This window comes from Serinus canaria, chromosome 8 (assembly GCF_022539315.1).
Source record: "Serinus canaria isolate serCan28SL12 chromosome 8, serCan2020, whole genome shotgun sequence".
NCBI classification, from domain to species: domain Eukaryota; kingdom Metazoa; phylum Chordata; class Aves; order Passeriformes; family Fringillidae; genus Serinus; species Serinus canaria.
Genome location: NC_066322.1, coordinates 14,193,468 through 14,208,693, shown reverse-complemented (window position 1 = coordinate 14,208,693; position 15,226 = coordinate 14,193,468). Strand labels below are relative to the sequence as shown.

General features: G+C 41.7%; 1 protein-coding gene across 4 annotated transcripts in view; it reads left to right on the top strand.

Annotated features, from left to right (window-relative positions):
• LOC103814915 (mucolipin-3) overlaps nucleotides 1-15,226 on the top strand; it is a 27,436-nt gene extending 12,210 nt beyond the window's left edge. Inside the window, exons 1-14 of one of the 4 annotated variants that reach the window (XM_009088572.4) lie at nucleotides 88-366; nucleotides 2,933-3,162; nucleotides 4,890-5,057; nucleotides 5,573-5,726; nucleotides 6,199-6,283; nucleotides 6,364-6,460; nucleotides 7,065-7,164; nucleotides 8,960-9,072; nucleotides 9,150-9,299; nucleotides 11,231-11,332; nucleotides 11,444-11,566; nucleotides 12,089-12,295; nucleotides 12,658-12,787; nucleotides 13,974-15,226. In XM_009088572.4, the coding sequence (XP_009086820.1) occupies nucleotides 2,935-3,162; nucleotides 4,890-5,057; nucleotides 5,573-5,726; nucleotides 6,199-6,283; nucleotides 6,364-6,460; nucleotides 7,065-7,164; nucleotides 8,960-9,072; nucleotides 9,150-9,299; nucleotides 11,231-11,332; nucleotides 11,444-11,566; nucleotides 12,089-12,295; nucleotides 12,658-12,787; nucleotides 13,974-13,993 (1,677 nt within the window). In that variant the 5' untranslated portion in view covers nucleotides 88-366; nucleotides 2,933-2,934 and the 3' untranslated portion in view covers nucleotides 13,994-15,226. Of the gene's footprint in view, nucleotides 1-87; nucleotides 367-900; nucleotides 1,166-2,932; nucleotides 3,163-4,889; nucleotides 5,058-5,572; nucleotides 5,727-6,198; nucleotides 6,284-6,363; nucleotides 6,461-7,064; nucleotides 7,165-8,959; nucleotides 9,073-9,149; nucleotides 9,300-11,230; nucleotides 11,364-11,443; nucleotides 11,567-12,088; nucleotides 12,296-12,657; nucleotides 12,788-13,973 lie in introns of those variants that run through there. The other 3 variants (XM_030226469.2, XM_050977517.1, XM_050977516.1) reach the window with 3 other exon arrangements.

The following is a 15,226-nucleotide window of genomic DNA, read 5'->3' as shown; positions in this document are numbered from 1 at the left end:
TCGTTCCAGCATGCCGTGCGCGGACAGGGCGCCGCCGGCGGGACTCTGGGGCGCGGGGCATGATGGGGTGTGTAGGCTGCAGGCGGCGGCAGTCTTCTCTGCACCCGCGCACCCCAGCCCAGGCACCGCCTCGGTGCTTGCCGGGCAGTGCCGAGGCTGTCTCCCGCTGGGATTGAGGCTATTCGATGCGGTTTGTTAATATGACGATTTGTAATGACTATAGTTTGTATTATGGATGCATAAAATAATTTAGTTTGCCTTGCTGCAATGTAAAACACAAGGAGCCCCGGAGTATCTTTCTCTCTGTGCGGAGCACCTGGTGCTGGTCCTTGGTGCCACTCCGAGGTCCATCCACCCCTTTTTATGGTAAGCAGGAGGGTCCCTTCTGTCTTCATTGTCAATCTGTACCGCCAGGAAGTTCCCTTTCTCAAAATGCCTGCTACTCTCCTTGTTTTGGTCTTGGCCTTGTTCTACCTTCTCCTTTCATACCAGTGGCACTAATTAGGCAGCTGAAGACTGTGCACAGTTATAAACCGAAGTTTGTCCTCTTGTCAGGCAGCAATGCCAAAGGCATCATTTCCGCAGTGCAGTGGGACTGGCACAGACCCGAGGCAGGAGTCCACTCTCTTTGAAGTTCAGTTAATAACTTTAATAGCTTAATTGTGTAATGAGTGGAATGACTTCAGCATATCCACTGCACCACTAGCTGCCCTTCATAACTACAGTTCAGTGAAAGCTATTTTTGGGGCTTTTTTAGTTTGTTTGGGGCTTTTTATGACGGGTGCGACACAGCTATTTTTAACAACATTACTTCCCCTGGTGGGAAAGCCTAGGTCAATAAATCTGGAGCCGGCATTACCATCCTATAGGAAGTGCATTACAGTGTGGAGAGCCGCCCGTCACGTGCGGCAGGAGGGAGATGTGCGGCACAAGGTGTCAGAGGCCGCGTGTGCCGGTGTGCACGGCACGGCACAGCCGAGCCTAGCCCGGCACGGCACGGCACAGCCCGGGCCGGGGCGGGCTGGCGGAGGCCGCGGCTCTCCCGCCCAGCCGAGCGGAGCCGGGAGGCAGCGGGGGCGGCTGCGGGCACGGTGCTCCCCCGGCCGCCCCCGCGGCGGCGGCAGCCCCCGGAGGCCGGGGCGCGGCAGGAGCGGTGCCGGTGCAGGTACGGGGAAGCCTTTAGCAGCGGGGAGAGGGGCGGGGGTGCACCCTCGGCCCGGCTTCGGCTTTGGGTGCCGCGGTGAAGGGGCGCCCGGCCCGGGAGGGGCAGCGGCTGCCGCGCTCCGGCCTGGCCGGGGGCGGCGATGCGGGTGCGGCTCCCGCCTCTGCCCCTGTGCCATCCGCAAGGCTCGGGCAGCCCGCGGTGCTGGGAGCCGCCGGCAGCGGCTGGCAAGGGGAGAGAGAGCGGCTGAGGGAAGGGCCCGGCCCGGCCCGCAGTGACCGCCCCGGCTGCCGAGACCCCGGCCCGGCTTGTGGGGGAGCCCACGGGGCTGCGCCTCTGGGAACGGCGGCTCGAGCCCACCCTGGGAACCAGAAATGGGTTTGGGTTTGTTGGTGTTTGCTGGTTTATTTATTTATTTATTTATTTTTAAATCTAGCGCTGATATTGACAGGACTATTGCAGTGGTAGATTAGGGCTTAATTTTAGAAATGCTGGATCAGCTGTGAGATAGGTGAGTGGAAGCCACAGCAGACTGTACTCTATCCTGCAGGACAATGGAAGTCTGATAAAACAGGAGCTGAACTTTTTTGGCCTCTGTATGGGCCTGTCCTTAGTGTTACACTGCTGACTCCAAACTTTTCTTGCGTTCCTGACAGCTGGGGAAATTGAAGGTCTTGAATCATGTCTGCAACAGACTTGTTCTTCTGTGTGCAGGGGCTGCTGGAGGAGACTGGATGTGACTGGACATTTGTAAAAATCAATCTTGATGATGATTTTTTGTTTGAGTTAGATACAAAGCTATTCCTATGGGAATCAAAAATAAACTCTCTAATAAGGCACACATTTATTCACAGCCTAGGCTATTTTCTCTGTTCCTAATGTCATCTGAAAAAAATATTCCTGGCTAGTTCTTTAGTATTTTATAAAGCACTTATAAAGGGTTTGTGAGTCTTTATAAAGCATTTATAAAATGTTGAATTTAGTACCAGATCAAAATGTAAACATGCTGAATACTATGCAGAGTAATGTCTCAAAACATGTTTATAAGGTTATCTAATCTTTTCCCCTCATACTGAGCTCAAATGTGAGCCTCTGGCTAATCATGATTCAATTACCTCTTGGTCTTTTTGTTTGGTTCATTATCACTGGTGGTTTGCATTGGGTCTTTTATGGCAAAAGAAAAAGACATAATCCTGCCAAATGACAAGTTAATGCTCTCAGGTGATTTATCTGAATTGCAATTTGTCATGCTCCATTTCCAAGAGTAAACCATGCTAATAGTAATGTATTAAAAAACTGCTGCCTCTCTTGAAAATTCCATTTCTTTCAGGGATTGGACATAAGCTTGTAAGTGTGGGGGAAAATACTAGCTACAGCAGTAGATAATTTTTCCAGAAGAGTGAATGGTCATGAGAGGCTTTTGGTGCTCCTCTTGAGTCAGGATGTCTTGTACATAAGCTGTGCTGTCAAGTGAGAGAGGAAGAAGTTTTCAGGAAGTGATCCTCTAAGTCCAAATGGACAGAAATTCCACTATTAGATAAGTGTCCTGGCAGCCTAGCTGTAAATTTAAGAACTTGGCCATGTTTTTCTTGGAGTTCTGCAGAAAGTGTGCAATAATATGTGAAAGGTCTGAAATTCAGTGAAAAGTGTAAGTGCCTTTCACAGAAGATAAACACCTCTGGAGTCCAGGCTGTTAGTGCAGACCGATCTGCTGCTGCTACATTGATGCTTGCAGGTTTTTCAACAGACAAAGACTACTTTTCTTTTCAGAAATGGAGAATCCTGAAGTGACTGTGAGCAGCTGCAGTGCACATGACGATGAAAACCTTTGCAGCTACAAACGACACTCATCAGTATCACAGGAGGCACTTTTGGAAGACCAGCTTAGAAGGAAGTTAAAATTTTTCTTCATGAATCCGTGTGAGAAATTTTGGGCCCGGGGCAGAAAGCCTTGGAAACTTGGGATTCAGTTACTCAAAATAGTGATGGTTACAGTTCAGGTGAGTACCTATGGAAGCAGGGACTCGGCTTATGGGAAGTCAGATGAATACAGGTGACATGCTATTCATGGTGTGGTGCAGAGAAAGGGAAGGGATAGATTGCAAAATTATCCTATTTGCACATATGTAGCTAAGATCTCAGGTGGCCTAATTTTCTCATAAAACTATGGACTGAAAAAGAATCCTTCCAGTACAGATGAAAGGAACTATGTTTAAGGGCTCAACTTGACCTTTTACTTCACTTTATTTTTCTTTGCCATTTCCCCCTGCAAAGGATGGCATCCCTACACATCTGTTACCCCAATACCTGCTTCACTGTTGTGTTTGAGGAAAGGAGAAGTCGTTTCTGTTTCGATACCACAGAGATAAGAACCGAAATTGGTGATTTTCTTCTTGTTTTTGGTTTGCTTGTTGCTTGCATATGACATACAAACTCTTGCATTGAAAAAAACCTCAGAAATTCTTCCTCTCACCCAGGCTTGTACCACAGATTTCATATAACACATTTATCTACTGCTCAAAACACAATTGTTTGTCACAAAGTTCTATGGTTAAGGCAGAAGAAAGTTTTCACAAAACCCTTCTAAGGCCTCAGATGATCCTTCAGAGTTGCCCGTGTGTGATTTCCCTTTATGGTCATGCCAGTGCTATGGCAATATATATATAGAAAAGAATGTTTTCTTTCCATTTGCATGAGTGATGGGACAAACTGCAGTAAAAGTTCTCCTGCTGTGCATCTGGCAGCATGTTTGTGTCCCTTACTGTTTCGTTTTTAAATGTGTCATCGTTCTCTGATTGTTGTCTTTCCCACTTTGCAACTAAAAGTAAAATTTGATGATGATAGAATCCAAATAATGCTGATTTTGTATTTTCAGAGAAAATCTGCCTTGTGGTAATTCAGTCTGTGCAGTGTTGGTTTGCTGGTGTATTCATGTGGGCTGAGCTTGCCTACAGAGCATTTTGGTATCTCTGTAACTGAGTTACCCTTATCAAAACCTGCATATCCAGTTTGCACCATGGCCATAAATCTGTAGACTACTGATTCAGACTTATCTCTGATGAGTTTCTTCACAATACACCTGACACCAGATTTGAAACAACAGTCAAGAGAATTGTGAGCTCCCAGAAACAATACATCTTGTACTTCTAGAAACCTTTTCCAGTCTGGATAGTAGCTAACAGCTTTGTGCTCACTTTTCATGAATGGTTGCAATATATATTTTTTACCAGCTTCAGGTGTTACCCTGTTACAAGCACAGCTTTGGTGAGTTATTCTCAAAGCGCTTTTCACTGAAACTTGATTGAGAGATGTTTGTTTTCCTGAGTTGTCCTCAATTTCCCTTTTGTGCACTGGACAAAATGGGGTCTTGTGTCCTGCCTTTTTGGCTGAGGAACAATGAAATTCCCCCAGGGCAAGTCAGTTGATGCCAGGCCGAACTAACAAAGCATGTGTAACAGTATATAGGGAGCTCGAACCTGAGATGGTATCATTTGCTTTGTAAAAATTCAAGTCCTTGGCCAAGATGCTGTAAATATGTTAAAGACACATTGTGAAACCCACTGTTTCCTTAAAGTCAAACTTTCATTTCAGCAGCTGTGGAAGGGAGCAGCCTGCATGTAATTGCTGTGTCTACCAGTGAGGCAAAAGACTGACTGTTCACAGAACAGGTTCATATGTTAATCCAGAAGCCAGCTTTGTCTTTGAACAGGAAATATGTCTTTTTCAGCTGGTGGTTTTTGGATTGAGCAACCAAATGGTGGTTGCCTTCAAAGAAGAGAACACTATTGCATTCAAACACCTGTTCTTGAAAGGATATATGGACAGAATGGATGATACCTATGCTGTATACACGCAAACAGATGTCTATGACCAGATATTCTTTGCAATAAACCAGGTAGGAATTGTTGCTGCAATATGTACAATATATATGATCTTTACCTGAGTGCCCCTTTTTGAACTGAACTTTTGTGTCAATTGCTTAAGACTAAAGTGTCAGCTCAGGTTTTCTGTCATTGCTAGAGCACTATAATGTGGTAACATCCTTAAAGCTAATCAGTGTACTGGTTCTATACTGGTATACAAGCACTCCTTGAATTTTAGCCAGAATCCTTTGCAAGTAACAAATTAGGCTTTCTAGTAAGGATTGTAAGGAGCAAAACATAATAAGCAAAAAGGAATTTAGATTCAAATCCTGAACTTAGTGTTTTTGTCAGATACTTTAAGATATTTGAGGACTCGGCTGTTGTGTGGTTTAGGTTTCACAGTTAAGTAACTTTTTTAAATAAAAGAGATGGGTTATAACCAATCCAAACACTTCTGCTTTGCTTTGTTTCATTGTTTTGTTTTGTTTTTCTCACAGACGAACAGTTTTGTTGCTATTTAAGTTGGTTTGTTTGTTTTGAACTTTAGTACCTCCAGCTGCCCAACATCTCTGTTGGAAATCATGCTTATGAGAAGAGAGGAGCAGAAGACACACCTCTGGCTGTTTGTCAGCAGTTCTACAAGCGAGGGATCATCTGTCCTGGAAACGACACCTTTGATATAGACCCAGAGATTGTGACTGGTGATGAACCTGATCTATTTAATCAGTTCTTTGGGAGGATGGGACCTACATTTTTGATAAATTCTTTTAAAAACATTACAGTACGGTGTAGTCTTACCATATAATCTGTATTGAATTTACTACTAGCCAAAACCAGTAAGAAAAGTTCTGTGTAACTAACCTCTGGCTCTCACCTCCAATGTCTGATGCCACAGAGAATTGATGGGCCTTTAGCACTGGTGACCATCTAATACAAGTGTTTGGGGCTAATTTTCAGGAGCGATCCCTGTGAACTCATGATGAGTAACTTGGCTGGTGTTCAAGGAAGCTGGTGTATTTGTCAGTTGGCTTCTCAGATGACTCCTCACTCAAGTGTGCTATCTTGTCTGGTGTAGCCAACAGCTCATAACAGCCTCGGGAGTGGGACAGGCAGATTACGGTTAAAGAGCCTGATAATCCATGAGATATTGTTGTGAGTCCTTATCCATTCCAGACTGCTTGTACATTGAGCCAACGACTTCACTAGACAACACAACGATGGGAAAGCACAATTTGAATTTCACTCTGGATTTCCCCAGGTGAGGAGGAAAGAGCACCTCCTGTGTTGGGGTTTTGGTGCGTTCTCCCTGTGCAGGGCTAAGCTGAAGCTCTGTTGCAGGCTGGTGGCAGTGCAGCTCATGTTCAATCTGAAGGCAATCAACCTCCAGACCGTTCGTCACCACGAGCTCCCCGACTGTTACGATTTCACTCTGCGGGTATGTGGAAGCCTGCCACGTATCTTTCTTTTCAAAACCAGAAAATGACTTGCTGGTTTACTGCACACAGCCAGCACAGGCGTTTTCTGAAGAGTGTTGAGTACCACTGTGTCAGTGGTGCCTGGATTACTCTGTTATGGCTTGGTGTACCCTGAAAATAACCAGCAGTTGTCACTGTGGGAGGTTAAGTTTTGAGTGCTCCTGATGGGGTCCTGAAGTACTTGCTTGGCTTACAGCCACTTGTGCTCTAATCCATCTGAAGTATAATGGAAGTGTAAGTCTCTTCTCTTTAGAGATGCTTCTGGAAAAGGTTGTTCTCACATCATAGAGGAATGAGAATGCAGTTTAAAAAATTCACCGAGTAACTAGTTGATCAGACACTTTGTGGCAAATACATGGTTCAGCAGATTTGTCTTTCATTTTGGCACCATTTATTTGAAGATACACGAATTAGTTTAAGCTTAGAAAACTTTTGTAGCTTCTCCCCTAGGAGAATTATTCTGCATCATTATGCAGGCTTAGCAATGCATTGGGCTACATATGTAATTGTTTAACTTTTTATAAAGACATGCATCTTTTTTTCATTTATTTTTTTTTAATACAGATCGTGTTTGATAATAAAGCACACAGTGGAAGAATTAAAATAAGTCTAGACAATGACATAGCAATCAGGGAATGTAAAGACTGGCATGTTTCTGGATCAAGTAAGTGATGTAAATGTGTTCAAATTTTCACACTGAAATTTTGTCTACAAGCACTATGTTTGTTAACCTTTTTCTTTATGAAAATGTGAGGCACCATTGATACACAATCTCTAATGTATGTGCACTCTAAATCTGATTTTCTAAGAAGTTGTTGTTCTTCAACCCCTGATCTGAAATCCTGGGAATCCAGTCACACCAATACTTTCTGTAGCAGTTCTCAAGGCTTGCACCACTGATAATGTCAAACCAAACTTTTCCAATGCCTCACTGTGCATCCTTCTCTCGCTACTGAGCACACTGCTCATTTCTTAAGGCAGAGTTGTGAAATGTTCTTGCACCAGGCAACAGGACACATGATAGTGGTGGAAAGTTGAAGCTGATTTACTCTTATTTCAGGACTTAGCACCAGGAAAGATAAGGAAGCATTGTTGGTAAAGCTTGCTGGAGTGGATGGCTAGAAACACTTATTGTTGCTTAAATGCCATTTGCTGCTTATTTGGCTATAACTGAGGTGCAGAGGATAGCTAATTTTTTTATATAGTCGCTCACAAGAACGAGCCACCTTTGCTGGCAGATATTTGGCCCAGTCAAAACATCTTTTTTCATTAGCAAAAATAATCTCTTTAGTAATAAGAAGCTTTCCAGGACTTTTAGATTCCGCTATGCAATGGGATGAACCAGATCCTTCTTTCTACTTTGCCACTTTCTCTGTCGCTATGCCTGCGTTAGGGAACGAAGGGCTGGTAGTGGAAAGGGATAAACGGTGTTTTTGTAAAGATGCAGACTGACATTACTTACTGGGGGCCGGAGGAGGCGCGTCCCGGAGCTCGGCCCGGTGCCCGGCTGCGGCTGCCGTGCCAGCAGTGCCCAGCGGGCGGCGCTGCCGGGGCCCCAAACACCGAGCGGCGCCCGGAGCCCCCTCTGACCCCGGGAATCCAGGGAAACGTGGGCAGGGGGAGGCTCCAGCTGCACAACAACTGTTCTGCACTGCGTGGCAAAACCAACTCAAATGGCAGCAGTGTAACCGGGAAGTACTGGCTGGGCTGTTTCTGAGTAGCGCAGCTGGTGAAGTCAGCTGGAATTTCAGCTGCCCATTTTGTAGAATTGGTGAATGTTCTTGCAAATTTAGCATTTACTTGTTGTTTTTTTTTTCCCCTCAAACCACCATTCTTTTAGCATTAAAAATCTAATCTTTCTACTGTCTCACCTATTTTCAGCTGTATGGTAGGTATAAAAACAAACAAACAAAACGATTTGGTGCAATGTTTAACATAAGATGATCAAGAACGTAAATTTTAGTAACGCAAGAGATGGAGAACTCATGGCTAACTCAATGCTGATCTTGACTAGCTGAGCAATAGTACACATTATCTGCACTGCCTAGGACAGAAAAACTGATTATCAAATACTGTTCTGACAGAGAAGATTAATATACTTATGTTCCTAGGATTTAAAAAAAATATTTCTGAACTGCTCTATGACTCCAAAGGCCATTTCAGTTCCTGTAAAATGATTAACTCTCACTTATAATCCTGCAGGGCTGTAAGATGCACTCACACTTTGGTATATTTTTGATGTGGTATCAGCCCTCCTAAATTTATTGAAGTGGTATCTGTAGGGCAGATGAACTTGTGTCTCTCATAAAATATGTCAGATGAACTTTTGTGGGAAAAAATACTATAATTTTTCTTAATTTGGTTGTATAAATGTAGTTAACATCAAAACTTGATTTTTACTGCAGTGATGATGAATAAGAATAAAGGCACTATAAACATGCACATTTTTGTTCTTGCAGTACAGAAGAACACTCATTACATGATGATCTTCGATGCTTTTGTCATATTGACTTGTCTGACTTCATTGATCCTTTGCACACGATCAGTGATTAAAGGAATTTGGCTCCAAAGGGTGGGTACAGCTCCTTCTTTGGAAAGCCTTGTCTTGTGTAAGACTGATTAACTGTTTTCTTTGCTCCTTTCCCCTAGGAATTTGTAAGTTTTTTCCTGTATTATTATAAGAAAGAAGTATCTTTCAGTGATCAAATGGAATTTGTCAATGGATGGTACATCCTGATTATAGTTAGTGATGTCCTAACTATTGTTGGATCAACTCTAAAGATGGAGATACAAGCTAAGGTAGGAAAACTGTTTCTGTCCAGCCTAGGTTTAAATCTCTCAGGGGACTTTAGGCTGGCTGTACTTGCTTCTGAGTGGCATGACATTTTAAAACTCTATCTTTTCCTCCAGAATTGCAACTCATGCATTTTGTTGCTAGTAGTGAGATTTAAAAGCTCCAAATATCACTCTATATTGTAGTGCTGAATTATCTTTGCTCCCTGGGACTCTGAGGAATAAAATGTAATCCATTTGTCAAAGTTTGACTGTTAACTTCCTCCCTTCCTCACTTATATTTGCTCATTTGATGAATTTCTTAAAATTTAACATTTAACTTTTGGAACTCTGTTTACAAGTGTTTAACAGAGTCTCCTTAAATATCACTTTGCTGCTTTCCCAGCTTCTGTTTTCCAGCATGTATGTAACAGTCAGCCACAGCAGGTTCTGGGCTTTCACTTTCAAAAAAAAAAACTTGATATGGACAAAACTGAAAATATGTGAAATGTTGTGTTTTACAGAATTAGGAAAAAAATTATTATAATATGCTATCCTTAAGCACTCTGATATTCAGATAGTATTGGTCTTCACAGTCTGTAGCAGACTTTGAAGTGTGACATTGCAACATAGTGAACTTTGGACACTATGATGAGAGGATGGGTCTGAAATCCATCTGCTGACAGCTTGACTATCACAAACACTCTGTTCAAATTGCCCTGTCTCACCACTGGACCCATAAACTCACTGAGGGTAGCAAGAACCTGTGAGGAAGCTGGTCAAGACAAGAGATAACTCTCTTCTGCTTTGAGAAAAGCAAAGAAGAGAACAAGACTGGAATAAGACCTTGCATTTGGGATTTCTGTATCTTATATTATGCATACATCTATTTATATATGCAAGAGTATTTTACTAAAACTCCTCTTTACAGCTGCATTTCAGTCCATTTTGCAAGCCTTGTGGATCATAATAACAAGATCCTGTTCCATATTACTGTATGAAAGTGGTTGAATCACAAGTTCACATTAAAGTAGCCTAAATTTGTTTCTTGTTAAGCTCTAAATGAATTATGCTGATAGGAAAGATTAGCCAATATCCATTGCCAATATCTATTATCTATGTTTTATTCTTAGGAGAATAGAAACAGAAATGAATGCAAACTTCTTTTCAAATAAGCTGTCATGATCCATGTCAGAGTAGAGCTGCAGTTCAGGAACAGAGTACATGCTTATTTGGATGAAAACAGGCCAGTATCTATAGGTGGAAAAAACAGCAAAATGTCAGTAGATGTAGTTCTGGATAGAATTCATTAGAAGCTAATTCCTTGATAACTTTATATAGCTGTTCCTTGGTAGCTTTATATAGTTCATCGTTCCCAACTACATAACAAGTACTTATCTGAGCAATGCTGACAAGTCATGCTAATTTTTACAAAGAGCTTTTCCTAACTAGTGGAAGAACTTTATTTGTTCTCTGTGATGTTTACACTGTCCATTTGGATACAGTGCAGAGATCCCTAAGATGCTCTGAGGAATCTGTCAATGCAGATTCTAGAAGCAGTTGCTGCAAGTCTGGAAGCAGCATAAAAATGTTTGCAGTGCCACTGCAGATCCTCGTGAGCTGGGTACAGAGGAGGTGTCTCTGCTTCTGCCGTGCACCTGCACTCTTGACCTTGCAAATAAAGCTCATCTTGTTAGAATCTGTTTTACAAACAGCCATGTGTAAAGGCATGACAACTCATTAAATGAGTTGCATTTCAAAGTGCCCCTGCTCTTTTGTGGGACCTCTCTCTAATGTATATTGCCTCAAAACAATTTCTAATTAGGAGAGTTTGCCAAAGGAAAAATGTTTCTAAACAAATGTTTGTAATAATGAGAGTCGTAATTTAGAATCTGTCAGTTGTTACAATAATTCTTTTTTTCCCTTATTTTTTTTGCTTCTTCTCTTGCTTTTTTCAGAGTCTGACAAGTTATGATGTCTGCAGCATACTCTTAGGAATATCTACTATGCTTGTGTGGCTTGGAGTCATTCGCTACCTAGGTTTCTTTCAGAAGTATAATGTAAGGATCTCCTGGGATCTTCATATTGTTGGTATTTATTCTGTTTGTTGCTATAAGAGGACTGGAAGAAGTTTCTGGTTGAATTCTAACTGTTTGCATTGCTTTGTGCAGCTTCTCATCCTAACGCTGCGAGCAGCATTACCCAATGTAATGAGGTTCTGCTGCTGCGCTGCTATGATCTACCTGGGCTACTGTTTCTGTGGATGGATTGTACTGGGACCATACCACGTGAAGGTATATTCTGACCATGAGAAAAGATACCTTGAATTTCAGAATGAGAGATTACTACTGCTGTTTTCTAGTTCTCCATGTCAAGGCTTCCCTTAATGTAAAAATAGTGCATCTTCAACATGATGCTGCTCTGTTTGAGGAGTCTGACTTCCATGACTCAATCAGACTTTCCTCAAGTTATGAAAGCTCCAAGTCAGAAGTGGAAGCTGCCGTGACTCCCAATCACATGCTGATATTTTAAGAAATCATTTCCATTTTGAAGAACACGAGTATCAGACAAAAACTTTGGAGACATTATGTTTATCCCTCTTAAAAGAGAAATTTACTTCTCTGAATTGAATGTGCATGCATATAGGAGGTGCCAAACTGTTCCTCAGAAGTTTTACTGTTTGCACCTTGTCATCCCCTGGGTGTAGGAAGAGATTTGAGGCAGCCAGTCATCTCAGTCAGTGTATATTCTTCATGTTATGTACAGTCTTTGTGTCCAGATAAAGCAGTGACACATCCTTGTCTTCCCTGCTCTAGTTTCGCACTCTGAACATGGTTTCCGAATGCCTTTTTTCACTGATCAATGGAGATGACATGTTTGCCACCTTTGCAAAAATGCAGCAGAAAAGTTACTTGGTTTGGTTATTCAGTAGGATCTACCTCTACTCCTTCATCAGTCTGTTCATCTATATGGTGCTGAGTCTCTTCATTGCCCTCATTACAGATACATATGAAACAGTCAAGGTAAGCACAGACTGTTCAACTGGAATAGCAGTGCAAGATTGCTGCTATCAAAACTGTCATCTCCCTCAGCATTTTAACTTAGTGCATGCCAATCTAAAGAATAAATATAATTATTACTTTTAAGGATGAAAATTGATGACAGGAGGGTTTTTGATCCCTCTCTACTTTGTTTTTCTTAAAAAGTCTGTCTGTTTTTCTGCTCAGTGGAAGCTAAATATCTACTAAAAAGCAGTACTTTCACATTAGGTCCTATGAATCTTCTAATTTCAGACTTGAGCAGTGTCTTGAAAGTGGTCTGGGGAGAATTTGGGTTATTGTAGGTTTTAGCCTTTTTAAAGGTTTAATTAAGTTTCAATTTCTAGCACTACCAGCAAGATGGCTTTCCAGAGACAGAACTTCAGAGATTTATATCACAGTGCAAAGACTCACCAAACTCTGGGAGGTACAGGTTAGAGGAGGAAAGTTCTGCATCTCTCTTCTGTTGTTGTAATGGTATGTATCTATATTAAAATTATCTATTAAGGTATATACAAAAGCAACATGCTAAAAAATGTCCCTGGTACAATGTTTATGAAAAGTACTTAAATTTTGGGGGAAGTTTTGTGTGTGGGAGAAACCCACACAAAAATCCCTAACTATTTCTAAAGAACAGAGAACTTCAGCAAAATATCTACAGCCAACAATTTTCTAAGAAAATGTGAGGGAACTTCCTAAATTAAGAATCACATAACGTGATAAATTATACAGAAAGTAAGATAATATACACAGTAACTTGGGAACCCCATATGTGTAATGTGTAAGCATTAACATTTTCTGTACCCACTACAACAGGCAGGACTTAAGAGAACTCCTTCAGTGTTCTCTTATCCACTTTTTAATCACACCTTGTGCAGGTAACAGGCCTGAAACGTGGGGGAAAATCAGCTTGTCAAGGTTTTAAGACAGCATGCAGTTAAAGATACTACCACAGCACTTGGAAACCTTTGCCTAACTTCCATTATTTAGGGAAAATGCTTCAGTTATTTGAAGCTGTGTTTCTACAGGAATACTGATTGCAGGATACATGGTTTATATTTAACTTGGCTGGCAGCAAATCTGAGTCTTCCTTGCTGAAGAGCCTTTTGGTGGGGGAACTGAAAAATATTTGCCTCTTGATTAAAAAGATCAAAGGTGCAACTCCTTGGTATTGGGCTTTTCTGGTGGGCTGTGTTGTTGTATGCCTGATAGAACATATTTATGAGAGGGAGGAGATGGGGATGTGTTTTGGAGCAAGGAGATGACAGAGCCTGCTGTGAGCCAGCCCCTGTTCTGAGCGAGTGTCCTACTGGAGATAAAAGTGTGGGATGAAGCAGAGCAGGGCATCTTGCTCCTGGGTAAAGGGCATGGACACATTAATATTTCCTTTTCTGCACACACCTCTCAGTTTAACCAGACAAGAAAGCCAGCAGAAGATGGATCAGGGTGGGGATGTAATAATTTTCCAACTGACTGTGCAGTGGGGATCAGGCATCTAGGACAGCAGTCCTGTATTCAGAATGTTTTCTGGTGGTTCATAGCAGTTTCTTGTCAATGGATGTCAAATTGTTAATAATTCAATTGCATTTTTAAGGCTCCTTGTACAGTGAAACTATTATTTTGCTGCAGGTACCTGACAACTTCCCCCTCCTCTCTTGTACAGGTTGTAGTGGACATATTTAATGGATTGTGGGAGTGTATCATGAAGGCTTTAAAGCAGCACAGATTGCAAGAACTTGACAATGGATCTGGTGGAAAACCTTATTTCTGAAGACTTAATTTTCTTTTCTCAAAAAACAGCGTAGGCCTGTGGCAGAAGTTTGTGCTAAACTTACAGACCTTTTGTTTAGACATTCACTGCTAGTTCAGGGGGTTTGTGGATTTTAATAGTTTTATTCTGTTTGATTCCTTAGTTAAATTGTGCTAGAATGCAAAGGGCATTCAACCTGTCTGCTTTCAGAGACTTGGCTAGATTAAGAGTAGAGTTTAAATGCAGTAACTTCAACTCTAAGTAGAACTAGTGCCAGACAACTTCAGCTTTGAACAGCAACCTAGCCCTCAGTAGTGCTGGCATTATCTCTCTCTGGCTGATCTGTTACTGAAGGAATGAAAGCACACTAGAGCCCCCAGCATTTTTTGGTTCTTTGCACTCACAGTAAAAAAAAAATACTATGAAATTTAGTGTAATTTGTTTCTGGAGTCATTGCACTGAGTTGATACACAAACCACTCAAATATAGCTGAAAGCATAAAATAAATATTTCTTTAAACACAAGTACCACTGGATGTAAGTGGCAATCTATTCTCAGAGAGGCTGGGATGTGCCAGGCTGAACTGAAGTTTCAGGGATGAGCTGAGTGGAGAAATGTTCTCATGTATCAAGCACTGGGCAGAGTCAGTTACAGTCTTCAGCTTAACAGTGTTTGGATCTTACATTTTCAAAGGGAAAATCAGACAAAAACCCTTTCAAAATACCTATTTTTAAAAAATTTGAAATCTTCCTCCGGCACATAATCTGTAAACCTGAAGTCTAAACTGAGTTAAAGACACAGGAGATATGTCTCTGAGAGTCTAACCTCCACACTTTAGAAACTGGATATTTCCTAGCAACCTAATAACCTGCTACTGTCAGTGGCTGGATGAAACATTAGCTCTTACAGAAGTTCAGTTTTGACAACTTAGTTTATATTCTTTGTTGATTGTGATACTATTTAATGGATGCCTTATTTTCTATAGTCTATTCACTCTGGGAGCAGAATAGAAAACTAAAGGGAAGCATATTTTAGAGAACTTGCATTTGTGAGCAGCATTGCTGTAGCTGTGCGTGACAATGTATAATGCTGTAGAGGACACTAAACATGTTCTGTCTGAATGCTTACACATTGTAAATGTGCTACAATAAACACTTACAGCTGCA